The following is a 19628-nucleotide window of genomic DNA, read 5'->3' as shown; positions in this document are numbered from 1 at the left end:
TAACTACCAATATAATAACTTCCTATATAATATCTACCTCATATTTAATAACTACCTATATAATAACTACCAATATAATAACTTCCTATATAATATATACCTCATATTTAATAACTTCCTATATAATAACTACCTATATAATAACTTCCTATATAATAACTTCCTATATAATAACTACCTACATAATAACTTCCTATATAATATCTTCCTCATATTTAATAACTTCCTATATAATAACTTCCTATACAATAACTTCCTATATAATAACTACCAATATAATAACTTCCTATATAATATCTACCTCATATTTAATAACTTCCTATATAATAACTTCCTATATAATAACTTCCTATATAATAACTTCCTATATAATAACTTCCTATACAATAACTTCCTATATAATAACTACCAATATAATAACTTCCTATATAATATCTACCTCATATTTAATAACTTCCTACATAATAACTTCCTATATAATAACTTCCTATATAATAACTTCCTATATAATAACTTCCTATACAATAACTTCCTATATAATAACTACCAATATAATAACTTCCTATATAATAACTTCCTATATAGTAACTTCCTATATAATAACTACCTATATAATAACTTCCTATATAGTAACTTCCTATATAATAACTTCCTATAGAATAACTTCGTATTTAATAACTTCCTATTTAATAACTTCCTATGTAATAACTTCCTATGTAATAACTTCCTATATAATAACTACCTATATAATAACTACCTATATAATAACTAGCTATATAATAACTAGCTATATAATAACTAGCTATATAATAACTAGCTATATAATAACTTCCTATATAATAACTAGCTATATAATAACTTCCTATATAATAACTTCCTATATAAAAGGTGAAGAAGTCTATATTTGGATCATCTGGCTGATATATATTGTAGCCGTTAATCGACCGATTCGATAATAACTACGTTCGCTAATCTTCCCATTTTCCGAACTATTCCATAATTCGGTAAGACCCTATTTCCTAACAATGCAAAATCCTAAATCCTGAATGAGATATATGATTATCCTCCAACAAAAACCAGTCAAATGATCTGAGCCCAGAGGAGAGCATTAACTTTAAGCTTTAAATATTCACAGCAGGTTGTTGGAGCCTCCGGAAAAGACTGACCCAAGAACAGCCGTTCTTCTTCATACTTCTGTACAGTGCCTGTCAAATTCTATCTCTCTCTCTCACACACACACACACACACACACACACACACACACACACACACACACACACACACACACACACACACACACACTTCTGTACACCGCCCCATGAAATGTACAGCCACTTATAAAGATTAGTGATGCACCATGCCCAAGGCTTTCTGCCCTGCCCCCCCCCCCCACCCCCATCCACAGTCCCCATCCACTGTCCCCATCTACTGTCCCCATCCACTGTCCCCCCACCCCCCCATCCACTGTCCCCATCCACTGTCCCCATCCACTGTCCCCATCCACTGTCCCCTCCCACTCCCCATCCACTGTCCCCCCCACCCCCATCCACTGTCCCCATCCACCTTCCCCATCCACTGTCCCCCCCACTCCCCATCCACTGTCCCCATCCACCTTCCCCATCCACTGTCCCCTCCCACTCCCCATCCACTGTCCCCTCCACCCCCATCCACTGTCCCCATCCACTGTCCCCCCCACCCCCATCCACTGTCCCCATCCACCTTCCCCATCCACTGTCCCCTCCACTCCCCATCCACTGTCCCCTCCCACTCCCCATCCACTGTCCCCTCCCACTCCCCATCCACTGTCCCCCCCCACCACCCATCCACTGTCCCCTCCCACCACCCATCCACTGTCCCCTCCCACTCCCCATCCACTGTCCTCTCCCACCCCCATCCACTGTCCCCATCCACTGTCCCCATCCACTGTCCCCTCCACTCCCCATCCACTGTCCCCTCCCACTCCCCATCCACTGTCCCCCCCACCCCCATCCACTGTCCCCATCCACCTTCCCCATCCACTGTCCCCCCCACCCCCATCCACTGTCCCCATCCACCTTCCCCATCCACTGTCCCCTCCCACTCCCCATCCACTGTCCCCCCCACCCCCATCCACTGTCCCCATCCACTGTCCCCCACCCCCCATCCACTGTCCCCATCCACCTTCCCCATCCACTGTCCCCTCCCACTCCCCATCCACTGTCCCCTCCCACTCCCCATCCACTGTCCCCTCCCACTCCCCATCCACTGTCCCCCCCCACCACCCATCCACTGTCCCGATCCACTGTCCCCTCCCACCACCCATCCACTGTCCCCTCCCACTCCCCATCCACTGTCCTCCCCCACCCCCATCCACTGTCCCCATCCACTGTCCCCTCCACTCCCCATCCACTGTCCCCCCCACTCCCCATCCACTGTCCCCCCACCCCCATCCACTGTCCCCATCCACCTTCCCCATCCACTGTCCCCCCACCCCCATCCACTGTCCCCATCCACCTTCCCCATCCACTGTCCCCCCACTCCCCATCCACTGTCCCCCCACACCCCCATCCACTGTCCCCCCACCCCCATCCAATGTCCCCCCACCCCCATCCACTGTCCCCCCACCTTCCCCATCCACTGTCCCCCCACCCCCATCCACTGTCCCCCCACCCCCATCCACTGTCCCCATCCACCTTCCCCATCCACTGTCCCCCCACCCCCATCCACTGTCCCCATCCACTGTCCCCCCACCCCCATCCACTGTCCCCATCCACCTTCCCCATCCACTGTCCCCCCCCACCCCCATCCACAGTCCCCCCCCACCCCCCATCCACTGTCCCCCCACCCCCATCCACTGTCCCCCCACCCCCATCCACTGTCCCCCCAGTCCCCATCCACTGTCCCCCCACTCCCCATCCACTGTCCCCCCACTGTCCCCATTCACTGTCCCCCCCCACTGTCCCCATCCACTGTCCCCCCCCACCCCCATCCACTGTCCCCCCACCCCCATCCACTGTCCCCATCCACAGTCCCCATCCACAGTCCCCATCCACAGTCCCCATCCACTGTCCCCATCCACAGTCCCCATCCACAGTCCCCATCCACAGTCCCCATCCACTGTCCCCCCCACCCCCATCCACTGTCCCCATCCACTGTCCCCCCACTCCCCATCCACTGTCCCCTCCACCCCCATCCACTGTCCCCATCCACTGTCCCCCCACTCCCCATCCACTGTCCCCCCACTGTCCCCATCCACTGTCCCCATCCACCTTCCCCATCCACTGTCCCCATCCACCTTCCCCATTCACTGTCCCCATCCACTGTCCCCATCCACTGTCCCCATCCACTGTCCCCATTCACTGTCCCCATCCACTGTCCCCATTCACTGTCCCTATCCACTGTCCCCATCCACCTTCCCCATTCACTGTCCCTATCCACTGTCCCCATCCACCTTCCCCATCCACTGTCCCCCCACTCCCCATCCACTGCCCCCCACCCCCATCCACTGTCCCATCCACTGTCCCCATATACTGTCCCCATCCACTGTCCCCATCCACTGTCCCCATTCACTGTAACCCCATCCACCTTCCCCATCCACTGTCCCCATCCACTGTCCCCATCCACTGTCCCCATCCACTGTCCCCCCCACTCCCCATCCACTGTTCCCCCCACTCCCCATCCACTGTTGTATATCCCCATCCACTGTCCCCCCACCCCCCATCCACTGTCCCCATCCACTGTCCCCATCCACTGTCCCCATCCCTAACATTTCCCAGCTGCAGTTTTAGAGGATAACATTCTACGGTATGTCCTTGCAACAGTTTATCGTGAAACATACGTACAACATACAGCTACATGATATTCTGTTGTTAAATAAAGGTGCAATCAGAAAGTATTCAGGCCCCTTGACTTTTTCCATATTTTGTTACGTTACATATTTATTAACAAAATGCACTGTATGTTATAGATGACATGTTGTATGTTCTGTATGTTATGTATGACATGTTGTATGTTCTGTATGTTATATATGACATGTTCTGTATGTTATATATGACATGTTGTATGTTCTGTATGTTATATATGACATGTTCTGGATGTTATATATGACATGTTCTGTATGTTATATATGACATGTTGTATATTCTGTATGTTATATATGACATGTTCTGTATGTTATATATGACATGTATGTTATGTATGTTATATATGACATGTTGTTTGTTCTGTATGTTCTGTATGTTATATATGATATATTGTATGTTCTGTTTGTTATATATGACATGTTGTATGTTCTGTATGTTACATATGTTATATATGGCATGTTGTATGTTATATATGACATGTTCTGTATGTTATATATGACATGTTGTATGTTATGTACAACATGTTGTATGTTCTGTATGTTATATATGATATGTTCTGTATGTTATATATGACATGTTGTATGTTATGTACAACATGTTGTATGTTCTGTATGTTATATATGATATGTTCTGTATGTTATATATGACATGTTGTATGTTCTGTATGTTATATATGATATGTTCTGTATGTTATACAGTGGGGAGAACAAGTATTTGATAAACTGCTGATTTTGCAGGTTTTCCTACTTACAAAGCATGTAGAGGTCTGTAATTTTTATCATAGGTACACTTCAACTGTGAGAGACGGAATCTCAAGCAAAAATCCAGAAAATCACATTCTATGATTTTTAAGTAATTCATTAGCATTGTATTGCATGACATAAGTATTTGATCACCTATCAACCAGTAAGAATTCCGGCTCTCACAGACCTGTTAGTTTTTCTTTAAGAATCCCTCCTGTTCTCCACTCATTACCTGTATAAACTGCACCTGTTTGAACTCGTTACCTGTATAAAAGACACCTGTCCACACACTCAATCAAACAGACTCCAACCTCTAGACAATGGCCAAGACCAGAGAGCTGTGTAAGGACATCAGGGATAAAATTGTAGACCTGCACAGGGCTGGGATGTGCTTACAGGACAATAGGCAAGCAGCTTGGTGAGAAGGCAACAACTGTTGGCGCAATTATTAGAAAATGGAAGAAGTTCAAGATGACGGTCAATCGCCCTCGGTCTGGGGCTCCATGCAAGATCTCACCTCGTGGGTCATCAATGATCATGAGGAAGGTGAGGGATCAACCCAGAACTACACGGCAGGACCTGGTCAATGACCTGAAGAGAGCTGGGACCACAGTCTCAAAGAAAACCATTAGTAACACACTATGCCGTCATAGATTAAAATCCTGCAGCGCACGCAAGGTACCCCTGCTCAAGCCAGCGCATGTCCAGGCCCGCCTGAAGTTTGCCAATGACCATCTGGATGATCCAGAGGAGGAATGGAAGAAGGTCATGTGGTCTGATGAGACAAAAATAGAGCTTTTTGGTCTAAACTCCACTCGCCGTGTTTGGAGGAAGAAGAAGCATGAGTACAACCCCAAGAACATCATCCCAACCGTGAAGTCCTTCTTTGGGGATGCTTTTCTGCAAAGGGGACAGTACGACTGCACCGTGTTGAGGGGAGGATGGATGGGGCCATGTATCGCGAGATCTTGGCCAACAACCTCCTTCCTTCAGTAAGAGCATTGAAGATGGGTCTTGGCTGGTTCTTCCAGCATGACAACGACCCGAAACACACAGCCAGGGCAACTAAGGAGTGGCTCCGTAAGAAGCATCTCAAGGTCCTGGAGTGGCCATGCCAGTCTCAAGACCTGAACCCAATAGAAAATCTTTGGAGGGAGGTGAAAGTCCGTATTGCCCTGCAACAGCCTCGAAACCTGAAGGATCTGGAGAAGGTCTGTATGGAGGAGTGGGCCAAAATCCCTGCTGCAGTGTATGCAAACCTGGTCAAGAACTACAGGAAACGTATGATCTCTGTAATTGCAAACAAAGGTTTCTGCACCGATGTATCAAATACTTAAGTCATTCAATAAAATGCAAATTAATTACTTAAAAATTATACAATGTGATTTTCTGGATTTTTGTTTTAGATTCCGTCTCTCACAGTTGAAGTGTACCTATGATACAAATTAGAGACCTCTACATGCTTTGTAAGTAGGAAAACCTGCAAAATCAGGAGTGTATCAAATACTTGTTCTCCCCACTGTAGCTACTGACCCTGTATATAACTACTGACCCTGTATATAACTACTGACGCTGTATATAGCTACTGACCCTGTATATAACTACTGTCCCTGTATATAACTACTGTCCCTGTATATAGCATGCTTACTTTCACAATTTCTTATTTCTTGTGTATTTTGTTCAACATGACTTTTTAATGGATGCTTTACAGTACTACTGCATTGTTGGGAAAGAGCCAGAAAGGTCCTGCACTAGTGAACATGACAGCTAACACACTTCAAACTTAAAATCGAACTACAACCGTGATAAAACAATTATTCAACTGCTTGGGAAGCAAAGGGGAGTTTCTACCAAGTAGCACATCATGAAAATGAGACCAGCTTAATGAGTTCCAGTAGCTAATGTGCAGTATGATATCAACGTCTGGGATCATTCATAGTGGCATAACAAGGTGCAAGAACGTCTGTAGTTTCCTACAGGAAATTACATCATACATACATTTACAGGTAAAAAGACAATTATTAACCATGTTTAGAAACTGCAAAACACTGTGTGAGTTTATGTCGTACAAACTGTTCTAAGTTACATCATGGTGTAACTACACAAAATAATTACGATTTTCAGGATATTTTTTAAGACCAGAGGAAAGACCACCTCCTACTGGCCCTCCAACACCACATCCAGCAGCATCTGGTCTCCCATCCAGGGACTGACCAGGGAGTGCCTCCTACTGGCCCTCCTACACCACATCCAGCAGCATTTGGTCTCCCATCCAGGGACTGACCAGGGAGTGCCTCCTACTGGCCCTCCTACACCACATCCAGCAGCATCTGGTCTCCCATCCAGGGACTGACCAGGGAGTGCCTCCTACTGGCCCTCCAACACCACTTCCAGCAGCATCTGGTCTCCCATCCAGGGACTGACCAGGGAGTGCCTCCTACTGGCCCTCCAACACCACTTCCAGCAGCATCTGGTCTCCCATCCAGGGACTACCCAGGGAGTGCCTCCTACTGGCCCTCCAACACCACTTAGTAGTAGCCAGTAGCATCTGGTCTCCCATCCAGGGACTGACCAGGGAGTGCCTCCTACTGGCCATTCCAACACCACTTCCAGCAGCATCTGGTCTCCCATCCAGGGACTACCCAGGGAGTGCCTCCTACTGGCCCTCCAACACCACTTAGTAGTAGCCAGTAGCATCTGGTCTCACATCTAGGGACTGACCAGGGAGTGCCTCCTACTGGCCGTCCAACACCACTTCCAGCAGCATCTGGTCTCCCATCCAGGGACTGACCAGGGAGTGCCTCCTACTGGCCCTCCAACACCACATCCAGCAGCATCTGGTCTCCCATCCAGGGACTGACCAGGGAGTGCCTCCTACTGGCCCTCCAACACCACTTCCAGCAGCATCTGGTCTCCCATCCAGGGACTGACCAGGGAGTGCCTCCTACTGGACCTCCAACACCACTTCCAGCAGCATCTGGTCTCCCATCCAGGGACTGACCAGGGAGTGCCTCCTACTGCCCTCCTACACCACATCCAGCAGCATCTGGTCTCCCATCCAGGGACTGACCAGGGAGTGCCTCCTACTGGCACTCCAACAGCACATCCAGCAGCATCTGGTCTCCCATCCAGGGACTGACCAGGACCAACCCTGCTTAGTTTCAGAGGCAAGCCAGCAGCATCTGGTCTCCCATCCAGGGACTGACCAGGACCAAACCTGCTTAGTTTCAGAGGCAAGCCAGCAGCATCTGGTCTCCCACCCAGGGACTGACCAGGGAGTGCCTCCTACTGGCCCTCCAACACCACATCCAGCAGCATCTGGTATCCCATCCAGGGACCAACCAGGACCAACCCTGCTTAGCTTCAGAGGCAAGCCAGCAGTGGGATGCAGGGTGGTCTGCTGCTGGCAATAAATGGGACAATGGGATCTTAACACAACAAAGGAAATTAGCCTACTTCCCAACCCCCAGTATAGTGGTAAAATGTCAGAGTTACCATAGAGATAGGAATGAGTGACAGAATCAAAGAGGAACACATGGCAGGCAGCATGGGAAAGAGAGCATGGGACAGAGAGAGAGAGAGAGAGACAGAGAGACAGAGAGAGAGATAGAGACAGAGAGAGAGAGAGAGAGACACACACAGAGAGAGAGAGACAGAGAGAGAGAGAGAGAGAGAGAGAGAGAGAGAGAGAAGAGAACAGACCCCAAAACAGACCCCACAGAGAACCAGGACAGCAACACCATTAGACCAAACCAAATTAAGCAAAAACTATTTGACACACTGGAAAGAATCAACCCCCCCAAAAATTGGAATTGGAATGCTATCTGTCCATAAACAGAGAATACACAGATCACCTGACTACTGTGACTGACTCAACATTAAGAAAATGGTTGACTATGTACCGACTCAGTGAGCATAACCCTGCTATTAAGAGAGGTCACCATAGGCAGACCTGGCTCTCAAGACAAGACAGGCTGTGTGTACACTAGGGCTGACCCACTTTAGTCGACTGGTCCATTGGCTGTTGGTCGACCGATCATTTGTGGGGTCGATCAGTAGTGAAAAAATAGACTTTTATGGCAGGTCTTGATTGACGCCCGTCTCAGTGGACTAATCCATTGTAGAGGCCTGTCTAGTGGACTAATCCATTGTAGAGGCCTGTCTAGTGGACTAATCCATTGTAGAGGCCTGTCTAGTGGACTAATCCATTGTAGAGACCTGTCTAGTGGAGTAATCCATTGTAGAGGCCTGTCTAGTGGACTAATCCATTGTAGAGGCCTGTCTAGTGGACTAATCCATTGTAGAGGCCTGTCTCAGTGGACTAATCCATTGTAGAGACCTGTCTAGTGGACTAATCCATTGTAGAGGCCTGTCTAGTGGACCAATCCATTGTAGAGGCCTGTCTAGTGGACTATTCCATTGTAGAGACCTGTCTAGTGGACTAATCCATTGTAGAGACCTGTCTAGTGGACTAATCCATTGTAGAGGCCTGTCTCAGTGGACTAATCCATTGTAGAGGCCTGTCTAGTGGACTAATCCATTGTAGAGGCCTGTCTAGTGGACTAATCCATTGTAGAGGCCTGTCTAGTGGACTAATCCATTGTAGAGACCTGTCTAGTGGACTAATCCATTGTAGAGGCCTGTCTAGTGGACTAATCCATTGTAGAGGCCTGTGTAGTGGACTAATCCATTGTAGAGGCCTGTCTAGTGGACTAATCCATTGTCGAGGCCTGTCTAGTGGACTAATCCATTGTAGAGGCCTGTCTCAGTGGACTAATCCATTGTAGAGGCCTGTCTAGTGGACTAATCCATTGTAGAGGCCTGTCTCAGTGGACTAATCCATTGTAGAGGTCTGTCTCAGTGGACTAATCCATTGTGGAGGCCTGTCTAGTGGACTAATCCATTGTAGAGGCCTGTCTAGTGGACTAATCCATTGTAGAGGCCTGTCCCAGTGGACTAATCCATTGTGGAGGCCTGTCTCAGTGGACTAATCCATTGTCGAGGCCTGTCTGAGTGGACTAATCCATTGTGGAGGCCTGTCTCAGTGGACTAATCCATTGTTGAGGCCTGTCTTATTGGACTAATCCATTATAGAGGCCTGTCTCAGTGGACTAATCCATTATAGAGGTCTGTCTGAGTGGACTAATCCATTGTAGAGGCCTGTCTGAGTGGACTAATCCATTGCGGAGGCCTGTCTCAGTGGACTAATCCATTGTGGAGGCCTGTCTTATTGGACTAATCCATTATAGAGGCCTGTCTCAGTGGACTAATCCATTATAGAGGTCTGTCTGAGTGGACTAATCCATTGTAGAGGCCTGTCTGAGTGGACTAATCCATTGCGGAGGCCTGTCTGAGTGGACTAATCCATTGCGGAGGCCTGTCTCAGTGGACTAATCCATTGCGGAGGCCTGTCTCAGTGGACGAATCCATTGCGGAGGCCTGTCTCAGTGGACTAATCCATTGCGGAGGCCTGTCTCACTGGACTAATCAATTGTAGAGGCCTGTCTCAGTGGACTAATCCATTGTAGAGGTCTGTCTCAGTGGACTAATCCATTGCGGAGGCCTGTCTCAGTGGACTAATCCATTGCGGAGGCCTGTCTCAGTGGACTAATCCATTGCGGAGGCCTGTCTCAGTGGACTAATCCATTGTGGAGGCCTGTCTTATTGGACTAATCCATTGCGGAGGCCTGTCTCAGTGGACTAATCCATTGTAGAGGTCTGTCTCAGTGGACTAATCCATTATAGAGGCCTGTCTCAGTGGACTAATCCATTGTAGAGGCCTGTCTAGTGGACTAATCCATTGTAGAGGCCTGTCTAGTGGACTAATCCATTGCGGAGGCCTGTCTCAGTGGACTAATCCATTGCGGAGGCCTGTCTCAGTGGACTAATCCATTGTAGAGGCCTGTCTAGTGGACTAATCCATTGCGGAGGCCTGTCTCAGTGGACTAATCCAATGTAGAGGCCTGTCTCAGTGGACTAATCCAATGTAGAGGCCTGTCTCAGTGGACTAATCCAATGTAGAGGCCTGTCTCAGTGGACTAATCCAATGTAGAGGCCTGTCTCAGTGGACTAATCCAATGTAGAGGCCTGTCTCAGTGGACTAATCCATTGCGGAGGCCTGTCTCAGTGGACTAATCCAATGTAGAGGCCTGTCTCAGTGGACTAATCCATTGCGGAGGCCTGTCTCAGTGGACGGAGGCCTGTCTCAGTGGACTAATCCAATGTAGAGGCCTGTCTCAGTGGACTAATCCAATGTAGAGGCCTGTCTCAGTGGACTAATCCAATGTAGAGGCCTGTCTCAGTGGACTAATCCAATGTAGAGGCCTGTCTCAGTGGACTAATCCAATGTAGAGGCCTGTCTCAGTGGACTAATCCAATGTAGAGGCCTGTCTCAGTGGACTAATCCATTGCGGAGGCCTGTCTCAGTGGACTAATCCAATGTAGAGGCCTGTCTCAGTGGACTAATCCATTGCGGAGGCCTGTCTCAGTGGACTAATCCATTGCGGAGGCCTGTCTCAGTGGACTAATCCATTGTAGAGGCCTGTCTCAGTGGACTAATCCAGGCCTGTCTCAGTGGACTAATCCATTATAGAGGCCTGTCTCAGTGGACTAATCCATTATAGAGGCCTGTCTAGTGGACTAATCCATTGTAGAGGCCTGTCTCAGTGGACTAATCCATTGCGGAGGCCTGTCTCAGTGGACTAATCCATTGCGGAGGCCTGTCTCAGTGGACTAATCCAATGTGGAGGCCTGTCTCAGTGGACTAATCCAATGTAGAGGCCTGTCTCAGTGGACTAATCCAATGTAGAGGCCTGTCTCAGTGGACTAATCCAATGTAGAGGCCTGTCTCAGTGGACTAATCCAATGTAGAGGCCTGTCTCAGTGGACTAATCCAATGTGGAGGCCTGTCTCAGTGGACTAATCCATTGCGGAGGCCTGTCTCAGTGGACTAATCCAATGTAGAGGCCTGTCTCAGTGGACTAATCCATTGCGGAGGCCTGTCTCAGTGGACTAATCCATTGCGGAGGCCTGTCTCAGTGGACTAATCCATTGTAGAGGCCTGTCTCAGTGGACTAATCCATTATAGAGGCCTGTCTCAGTGGACTAATCCATTATAGAGGCCTGTCTCAGTGGACTAATCCATTATAGAGGCCTGTCTAGTGGACTAATCCATTGTAGAGGCCTGTCTCAGTGGACTAATCCATTATAGAGGCCTGTCTCAGTGGACTAATCCATTATAGAGGTCTGTCTCAGTGGACTAATCCATTATAGAGGCCTGTCTCAGTGGACTAATCCATTATAGAGGCCTGTCTAGTGGACTAATCCATTGTAGAGGCCTGTCTCAGTGGACTAATCCATTATAGAGGCCTGTCTCAGTGGACTAATCCATTATAGAGGCCTGTCTCAGTGAACTAATCCATTATAGAGGCCTGTCTCAGTGGACTAATCCAGAGGCCGCAGGGATGACACACCATTATCACCAGCAGCACATTTACCGTTAATTCCCATAAGTTGTCATCTAAATATGTTTATTTGGTTCCAGTCATTTCTGTTAAGCATTCAATATATTATTATTCCATTCTTACAGTTGTCATTGTCTGATTGGACACGTGGTTTGCAGGGTACACGACCTACGCTACATTTCATTCCATTTACGAGTTTTGTCAGTTTAGTCGTTTTGTTTGGAGCGTTCCTGTCAATGTTGAGTAACGACACCTGATTAGGCATAGAAGTAAGCCTAGGCTACCTGGCCTGCATGCCATTCGGGGATCTGATAGTATTTCTGTCTTTTAACACGAACCCCACTGATGTGGAGCTTCTCAAAGTTATTTTTCATCACCTCAAACAGCAAAGTAAACAAAGTCTGTTTTTTTTTTATACATCCATTGAGAGTGACAATAGTTCCTCAACGTAGCCTATTTCAAAAAATATTTACACCTATTTCCCCTTTGATAACCACTCTGTGTGAAATGGGGGGGATGTATGCTTTGATGTTTGATCTGATGGAAAGGTCATAAAATGATTACTTCTTATTCTTTGCGCAAATAGCCTCCAGTTGTGTCTGTCTGGAGCTCACTGGTGCAGGAAACTCTGAGGGCCCAGAATATTTCATACAATGTTTCAAGTTAGCTAGCGCTAGCTTGTGCCTGGACCAAGTGAATAGTTAACACAATGTTTCAAGTTATCTAGCGCTAGCTTGTGCCTGGACCAAGTGAATAGTTAACACAATGTTTCATGTTCCTTGCAGACAGGCCATGTATAGCCAATGTAATTTATAGGATATTTATTTTTATTCATGATATTTTCTACCTGCAGGCTGTTTTTACATAGTTGGCAATAGAAGTTACTTTCAGATTTGTATTTTTCTTATTTAGACTTAGATATAATTTGTATTAATCACATGACAATGATTTTAAGATAGGAAGACTTTATTATAAAATAAATGAAACTGTTCCATGAAAATGTGCATATGAACATCCTAACGGGCTGCAAGATCGGTAGAAATGGTAAGATAAATTGGCACTCCAAATGTAAAAGGTTGCTGTCCCCTGGTGCAGCCTATTACCGGCAACTTCAGGAACATAACTGCAGAATCTGAGAAGGCCAGCAGGAGGAGGAGGAGGAGGTGGTTTGGGAACAGGTTGTTTCTTTCTGGTTCGTCTATCTTGATCTCTGGCTCCCTCTTGAGTCATTTGTGTGTCTTCGTTATTTAATCACAGTGTGTGTAAAGCATCAGACAAGCTCAGTAGCCTACATTTAGTTGGTTTTATTCAAACACATAGGGTGTGTCTATATATGGAAAAATACACGTTTGAACATTTCCACCAGTTTTTGTCGGGGACAGTCCTAGTGCCCACTGCCCACAAAATGAGGTGGAAACTGAGCTGCACTTCCGTACCTCCTACCAAATGACCACATCAGAGATACGTATTTCCCTTAGATTACACAGATCCACAAAGAATTTGAAAAAAAAACAAATGAAACATTGGTGAAATAGCACAGTGTGTTTATTTATCTTCCCCTGCTATTCAAACTACGACAATTTTCACATTGCTAAAACACTGTACATAGCTGATAATATAACATTTTCAAAAGTCTATAATTTTAACCTCTTTTTTCCCCCCAATTCCGTGATATCCAATTGCGATCCAATCTTGTCTCGTCGCTACAACTCCCCAACGGTTGAGATCAAGTCATGACCCGCCAAGGTTCTTAACACCTGCCGCACCACTGTGTCAGAGGAAACACTGCTCAACTGAAGTCAGCTTGCAGGTGCCTGGCCCACCACAAGGAGTAGCTACAGCGCAATGAGCCAAGGAATGCCCCCGGCCAAACCCTCCCCTAACCCAGACGACGCTGGGCCAATTGTGTCAACCCTATGGAACTGTGACACAGCCTAGGATTGAACCCCAGACTGTAATGACACCTCAACACTGCAATGCAGTTCCTTAGACCGCTGCACCACTCGGGACACCCCAATGTCTTTATCTTTTATTTAAACCTTGAGAGAGAAAGAGAAAGTGAGAGAGAAAAACAGAGAAAGAGAAGGGGGACAGAAAGAGGGGGAGAGAGAGAGAGGGGGAGAGCTAGAGGGGGACAGAGAGGTTACGAGAAGGGGAGAGAGAGAGAGGGGGAGAGCTAGAGTGGGACAGAGAGGTTAAGAGAAGGGGGAGAGAGAGAGAGGGGAGAGCTAGAGAGGGACAGGGAGGTTAAGAGAAGGGGGAGAGAGAGAGAGGGGGAGAGCTAGAGAGGGACAGGGAGGTTAAGAGAAGGGGGAGAGAAAAAGGGGGAGAGAGAGAGGGGGGAGAGCTAGAGAGGGACAGAGAGGTTAAGAGAAGGGGAGAGAAAGAGGGGAGAGAGAGAGGGGGAGAGCTAGAGAGGGACAGAGAGGTTAAGAGAGAAGGGGAGAGAAAGAGGGGGAACGAGAGAGGGAGAGGGAGGGAGAGCTAGAGGGGGACAGAGAGGTTACGAGAAGGGGAGAGAGAGAGAGGGGGAGAGCTAGAGTGGGACAGAGAGGTTAAGAGAAGGGGGAGAGAGAGAGAGAGGGGGAGAGCTAGAGAGGGACAGGGAGGTTAAGAGAAGGGGGAGAGAAAAAGGGGGGAGAGAGAGAGGGGGGGAACTAGAGAGGGACAGAGAGGTTAAGAGAAGGGGAGAGAAAGAGGGGGAGAGAGAGAGGGGGAGAGCTAGAGAGGGACAGAGAGGTTAAGAGAAGGGGGAGAGAAAGAGGGGGAACGAGAGAGGGAGAGGGAGGGAGAGCTAGAGAGGGACAGAGAGGTTAAGAGAAGGGGGAGAGAGAGAGGGACAGAGAGGTTAAGAGAATGACAGATAAAGAGTGAGAGACGGATGGAAGCTTAGCTGTAGTACAGTCAGAGCACAGAGGGTTAGGTGTGTCTCCCGTCTACTATAGACAGAGAAAGACAAAGAAAGAAAGAAACATAGAGAGAGAGAGAGAGAGAGAGAGAGAGACAGAGAGAGAGAGAGACAGTGACAGATAGAGACAGAGACAGAGAGAGAGAGAGACAGAGAGAGAGAGAGCTTAGCTGTAGTACAGAGTCAGAGCACAGAGGGTTAGGTGTGTCTCCCGTCTACTATAGACAGAGAAAGAGAGAGAGAGAGAGAGAGAGAGAAAGAGCTTAGCTGTAGTACAGAGTCAGAGCACAGAGAGTTAGTTGTGTCTCCCGTCTACTATAGACAGAGAAAGAGAGAGAGAGAGAGAGAGAGAGAGAGAGAGAGAGAGAGAAAGAGCTTAGCTGTAGTACAGAGTCAGAGCACAGAGGGTTAGGTGTGTCTCCCGTCTACTATAGACAGAGAAAGACAAAGAAAGAAAGAAACATAGAGAGAGAGAGAGAGAGAGAGAGAGAGAGTTTAGCTGTAGTACAGAGTCAGAGCACGAGCCTTGGACAAAACACAGAGAGTTAGTGAGGCTGGTCAACTCATTAAACTGCAGCAGCTCGTGGAGGAGATTAGTCAGTCAATATGACATGGATGTCAGTATTTAGCAGAGCTGGGAGAAACTAGACTGTGTTTCTGGTGCCTACTGCCTCAGACGAGACAAGATTACACAGCTAATGAGGATATTGGTTGATGCCCCATTGGTTCCTGCCCCATTGGTTCCTGCCCCATTGGTTCCTGCCCCATTGGTTCCCGCCCCATTGGTTCCTGCCCCATTGGTTGATGCCCCATTGATTGCTGTCTCATTGATTGCTGCCTCATTGGTTGTTGCCTCATTGGTTGCTGCCACATTGGTTGTTGCCTCATTGGCTGCTGCCTCATTGGCTGCTGCAACATCGGTTGTTGCCTCATTGGTTGCTGCCTCATTGGTTGCTGCCTCATTGGTTGTTGCCTCATTGGCTGCTGCCTCATTGGCTGCTGCAACATCGGTTGTTGCCTCATTGGTTGCTGCCTCATTGGCTGCTGCCTCATTGGCTGCTGCCTCATCGGCTGCTGCCTCATTGGTTGCTGCCTCATTGGTTGCTGCCTCATTGGTTGCTGCCTCATTGGTTGCTGCAACATTGGTTGGTGCCTCGTTGGCTGGTGCCTCGTTGGCTGGTGCCTCGTTGGTTGGTGCCTCGTTGGCTGGTGCCTCGTTGGCTGGTGCCTCGTTGGCTGGTGCCTCGTTGGCTGGTGCCATATTGGTTATTTCACGTCAAACAGTATAACATTAGAGGGACTGAAAGTGGCCAAGGGGACAGACTGTCATGTGGTCATTGTGAAAGCCCTGAGCTTTACTGTGAGCCTACGACCTCCCTGCTCATGGCACTTGATTAAAAGGATACGTTGGGATTTTGGCAATGGGGCCATTTATCTACTTCCCCAGAGTCAGATGAACTTGTGGATGACATCTGTATGTCTCAGTGTCCAATATGATGAAAGTTAGAGGTAGTTTCACGAGCCAATTCTAACTAGTGTTAGCTCAATGACTGGAAGTCTATGGGTATCTATTAGCATGCTAGAGAGAGGGATTTTTATCTCTACAATGACTGGCAGTCTATGCAAACATGAGATTGTTGCAAACATGAGATTGTTGCAATTGTGTATAGAGAATGGAACGTGTACTGTATTTCTAAGTGGTAGGGCACCTCTAGTGGTGTAAAGATGAAGTACACCCTGAGTATGAGACTGAATACCCTAAAAAGCACATCCTTTGTAGGGTATGGAATCAGGTATGGTAATGAAAGTGCAGTACGGAGTTGACGTCTACTCCATCCTGAGCACCAGACAAGAGATTCACCAATCACAAGCCAGTAGTAGATAGGGGCCAAAAGTTGCAATGGGGTAGGCTAGTGTTGTGCTCCCTCCCCAGATTACCACTCTCTACAGTACTAGTCTGGGAGGACTAGGACACTAGTGTACAATGACAAGAAATAAGGACTGTGTATGTGTTTTGTGTGAGCAGGGATGAGATTGGGGGTAGAATGAAGGCTATGACGCTAGTTGAGTACAAGAGACTATACAGGCAGTAGACCAGCCTAGATCACCCTAATCTAGATGTCCATAGTCAATCTACTGGGCTCCAGCAGGTGACCTATTGACAAAAATACACTGTATTCTCTCAATGAGCTTCTATAATAGCTTATATAGTTAATATTACACAATCAGCAACACAAATATGAATGGTGAATAAATACAAATATAGAGGTTCAGAGATATTATGCTAACGACACAGAGAGAGAGAGAGAGAGAGAGAGAGAGAGAGAGAGAGAGATTCAATCAGGAGATTCAATCAGGAGCAAATTGCCATTTCAGAGCTATTTCATTTTAGCCCCTCAGCAAATCAACAGGGAGGTAAAATAATAAAACGAGAAGTAATTAGGCTATTAAAAACACTAAACCGAGATTTGCAGGAACATTTTTAAACAGCCTGAATTGGTTCCCAAATTTGAATAAAACCGAGTAAAAGTCAAGCGTAAAGCTGTTGGCTTCTCTGCAACAGCACCATGACCAATACGCATCCAACGGCAACCTACCTCCAGCAATGTGCCAATTAAATAGATCTGTATGCAACACACCATACAGGATCTATTTTGTGGGCACGCACACCCGCGTAGTTTACATGCTTCGACATTAAAATATTTTGTAGGCTATTCAGAGACTTACCATATGATGGTGAATCACCGGTGAGATAGCATAACCAGACAAATACCGAAAGTATTTTCACCCAAATACATCCAAATGATCCCTCCATGATTCCGATTCACCGCTGAGCGACACTAGTCCCACTATCACAAAAATCCTTTTCTAAAAACCACACAACCCACGAATCAATTCATGAGCGCAGTGCGTATGGAACCGGTTGCACAATGAATCTCCCAATAGCAACAAAAAGCAGTCAGGTACGTCGGTGGTAGTTTCCAAGTTATGAAGAAACAACTAAAACCGTTTAGTTATTCATCTTTTTTTCAGCGGCAGTGCTCCAAGCGTAGCGCGGTAGAAACCCCCCTTGGGAAAGGACATGCGGGCTTCGGATCACCAGTAACGGGAGCTGTCCAGCGGTTCACTGTGAGAGACCAGCGTGAGAGAGAGGAGATGGGTGCGCGAATTAATTGATCTAACTGGGGGTTGGAGGTAAAGAGCGGAGTGACTCCTCTATTGGAACGTTTGGAGGATCGATGGAACTATGGAATAAACTGGGGGTGAGGGGGTTCTAGTATTGGGATTCCAGGCAGTTGAGGGGAATAAGAGAACTCGTCTGCCATCTCTGGTCACATTATGAACTGTCGATAAATGCCACTCATCTCCTGTGTGGTGGCGACCACCTTTAATTCGGCATTCACAACCTTTTCTGATTGCGGCCTGTGGACAGTTGTATTACTATAGAGACAGAAGCGACATACATATTGACTGATAAGAATTAATTAAATATTGAGGGTCCCGTTTTGAATATGAACCATTCAGATGTATGCACACATGAGACAATTATTGAAGTCTAGGGGAGTGCAATATTACCTAAATATTATGAAGCATAAAAACATGACAGAGAAAACTATTTGAAGATGTGTGTCAGACTTGTTTTTGCTGAGTTTAGTGGGTTAATCTTGTCTTGAGACATGAGGAATAGTCTACCTGGGTTAAATAACCTACCAGGCCAGAGGAATAGTCTACCTGGGTTAGATAACCTACCAGGTCAGAGGAATAGTCTACCTGGGTTAAATAACCTACCAGGCCAGAGGAATAGTCTACCTGGGTTAGACAACCTACCAGGTCAGAGGAATAGTCTACCTGGGTTAGATAACCTACCAGGTCAGAGGAATAGTCTACCTGGGTTTAATAACCTACCAGGTCAGAGGAATAGTCTACCTGGGTTAGATAACCTACCAGGTCAGAGGAATAGTCTACCTGGGTTAGATAACCTACCAGGTCAGAGGAATAGTATACCTGGGTTAGATAACCTACCAGGTCAGAGGAATAGTCTACCTGGGTTAGATAACCTACCAGGTCAGAGGAATAGTCTACCTGGGTTAGATAACCTACCAGGTCAGAGGAATAGTCTACCTGGGTTAGATAACCTACCAGGTCAGAGGAATAGTCTACCTGGGTTTAAAACCTACCAGGTCAGAGGAATAGTCTACCTGGGTTAGATAACCTACCAGGTCAGAGGAATAGTCTACCTGGGTTTAATAACCTACCAGGTCAGAGGAATAGTCTACCTGGGTTTAAAACCTACCAGGTCAGAGGAATAGTCTACCTGGGTTAGATAACCTACCAGGTCAGAGGAATAGTCTACCTGGGTTTAATAACCTACCAGGTCAGAGGAATAGTCTACCTGGGTTAGATAACCTACCAGGTCAGAGGAATAGTCTACCTGGGTTAGATAACCTACCAGGTCAGAGGAATAGTCTACCTGGGTTTAAAACCTACCAGGTCTGAGGAATAGTCTACCTGGGTTAGATAACCTACCAGGTCAGAGGAATAGTCTACCTGGGTTTAATAACCTACCAGGTCAGAGGAATAGTCTACCTGGGTTTAAAACCTACCAGGTCAGAGGAATAGTCTACCTGGGTTAGATAACCTACCAGGTCAGAGGAATAGTCTACCTGGGTTT

General features: G+C 47.1%; 1 protein-coding gene across 1 annotated transcript in view; it reads right to left on the bottom strand.

Annotated features, from left to right (window-relative positions):
- LOC115125630 (netrin receptor DCC-like) overlaps positions 1-18111 on the bottom strand; it is a 454667-nt gene extending 436556 nt beyond the window's left edge. Inside the window, exon 1 of the mRNA XM_065017122.1 lies at positions 17684-18111. Within this exon, the coding sequence (XP_064873194.1) occupies positions 17684-17771 (88 nt within the window). The 5' untranslated portion in view covers positions 17772-18111. The remainder of the gene's footprint in view (positions 1-17683) is intronic.
- Between the last annotated feature and the right edge of the window lie 1517 nt (positions 18112-19628).

This window comes from Oncorhynchus nerka, linkage group LG4 (genome assembly GCF_034236695.1).
Source record: "Oncorhynchus nerka isolate Pitt River linkage group LG4, Oner_Uvic_2.0, whole genome shotgun sequence".
NCBI classification, from domain to species: Eukaryota; Metazoa; Chordata; class Actinopteri; order Salmoniformes; family Salmonidae; genus Oncorhynchus; species Oncorhynchus nerka.
This window is presented reverse-complemented; position numbering and strand designations above follow the sequence as displayed.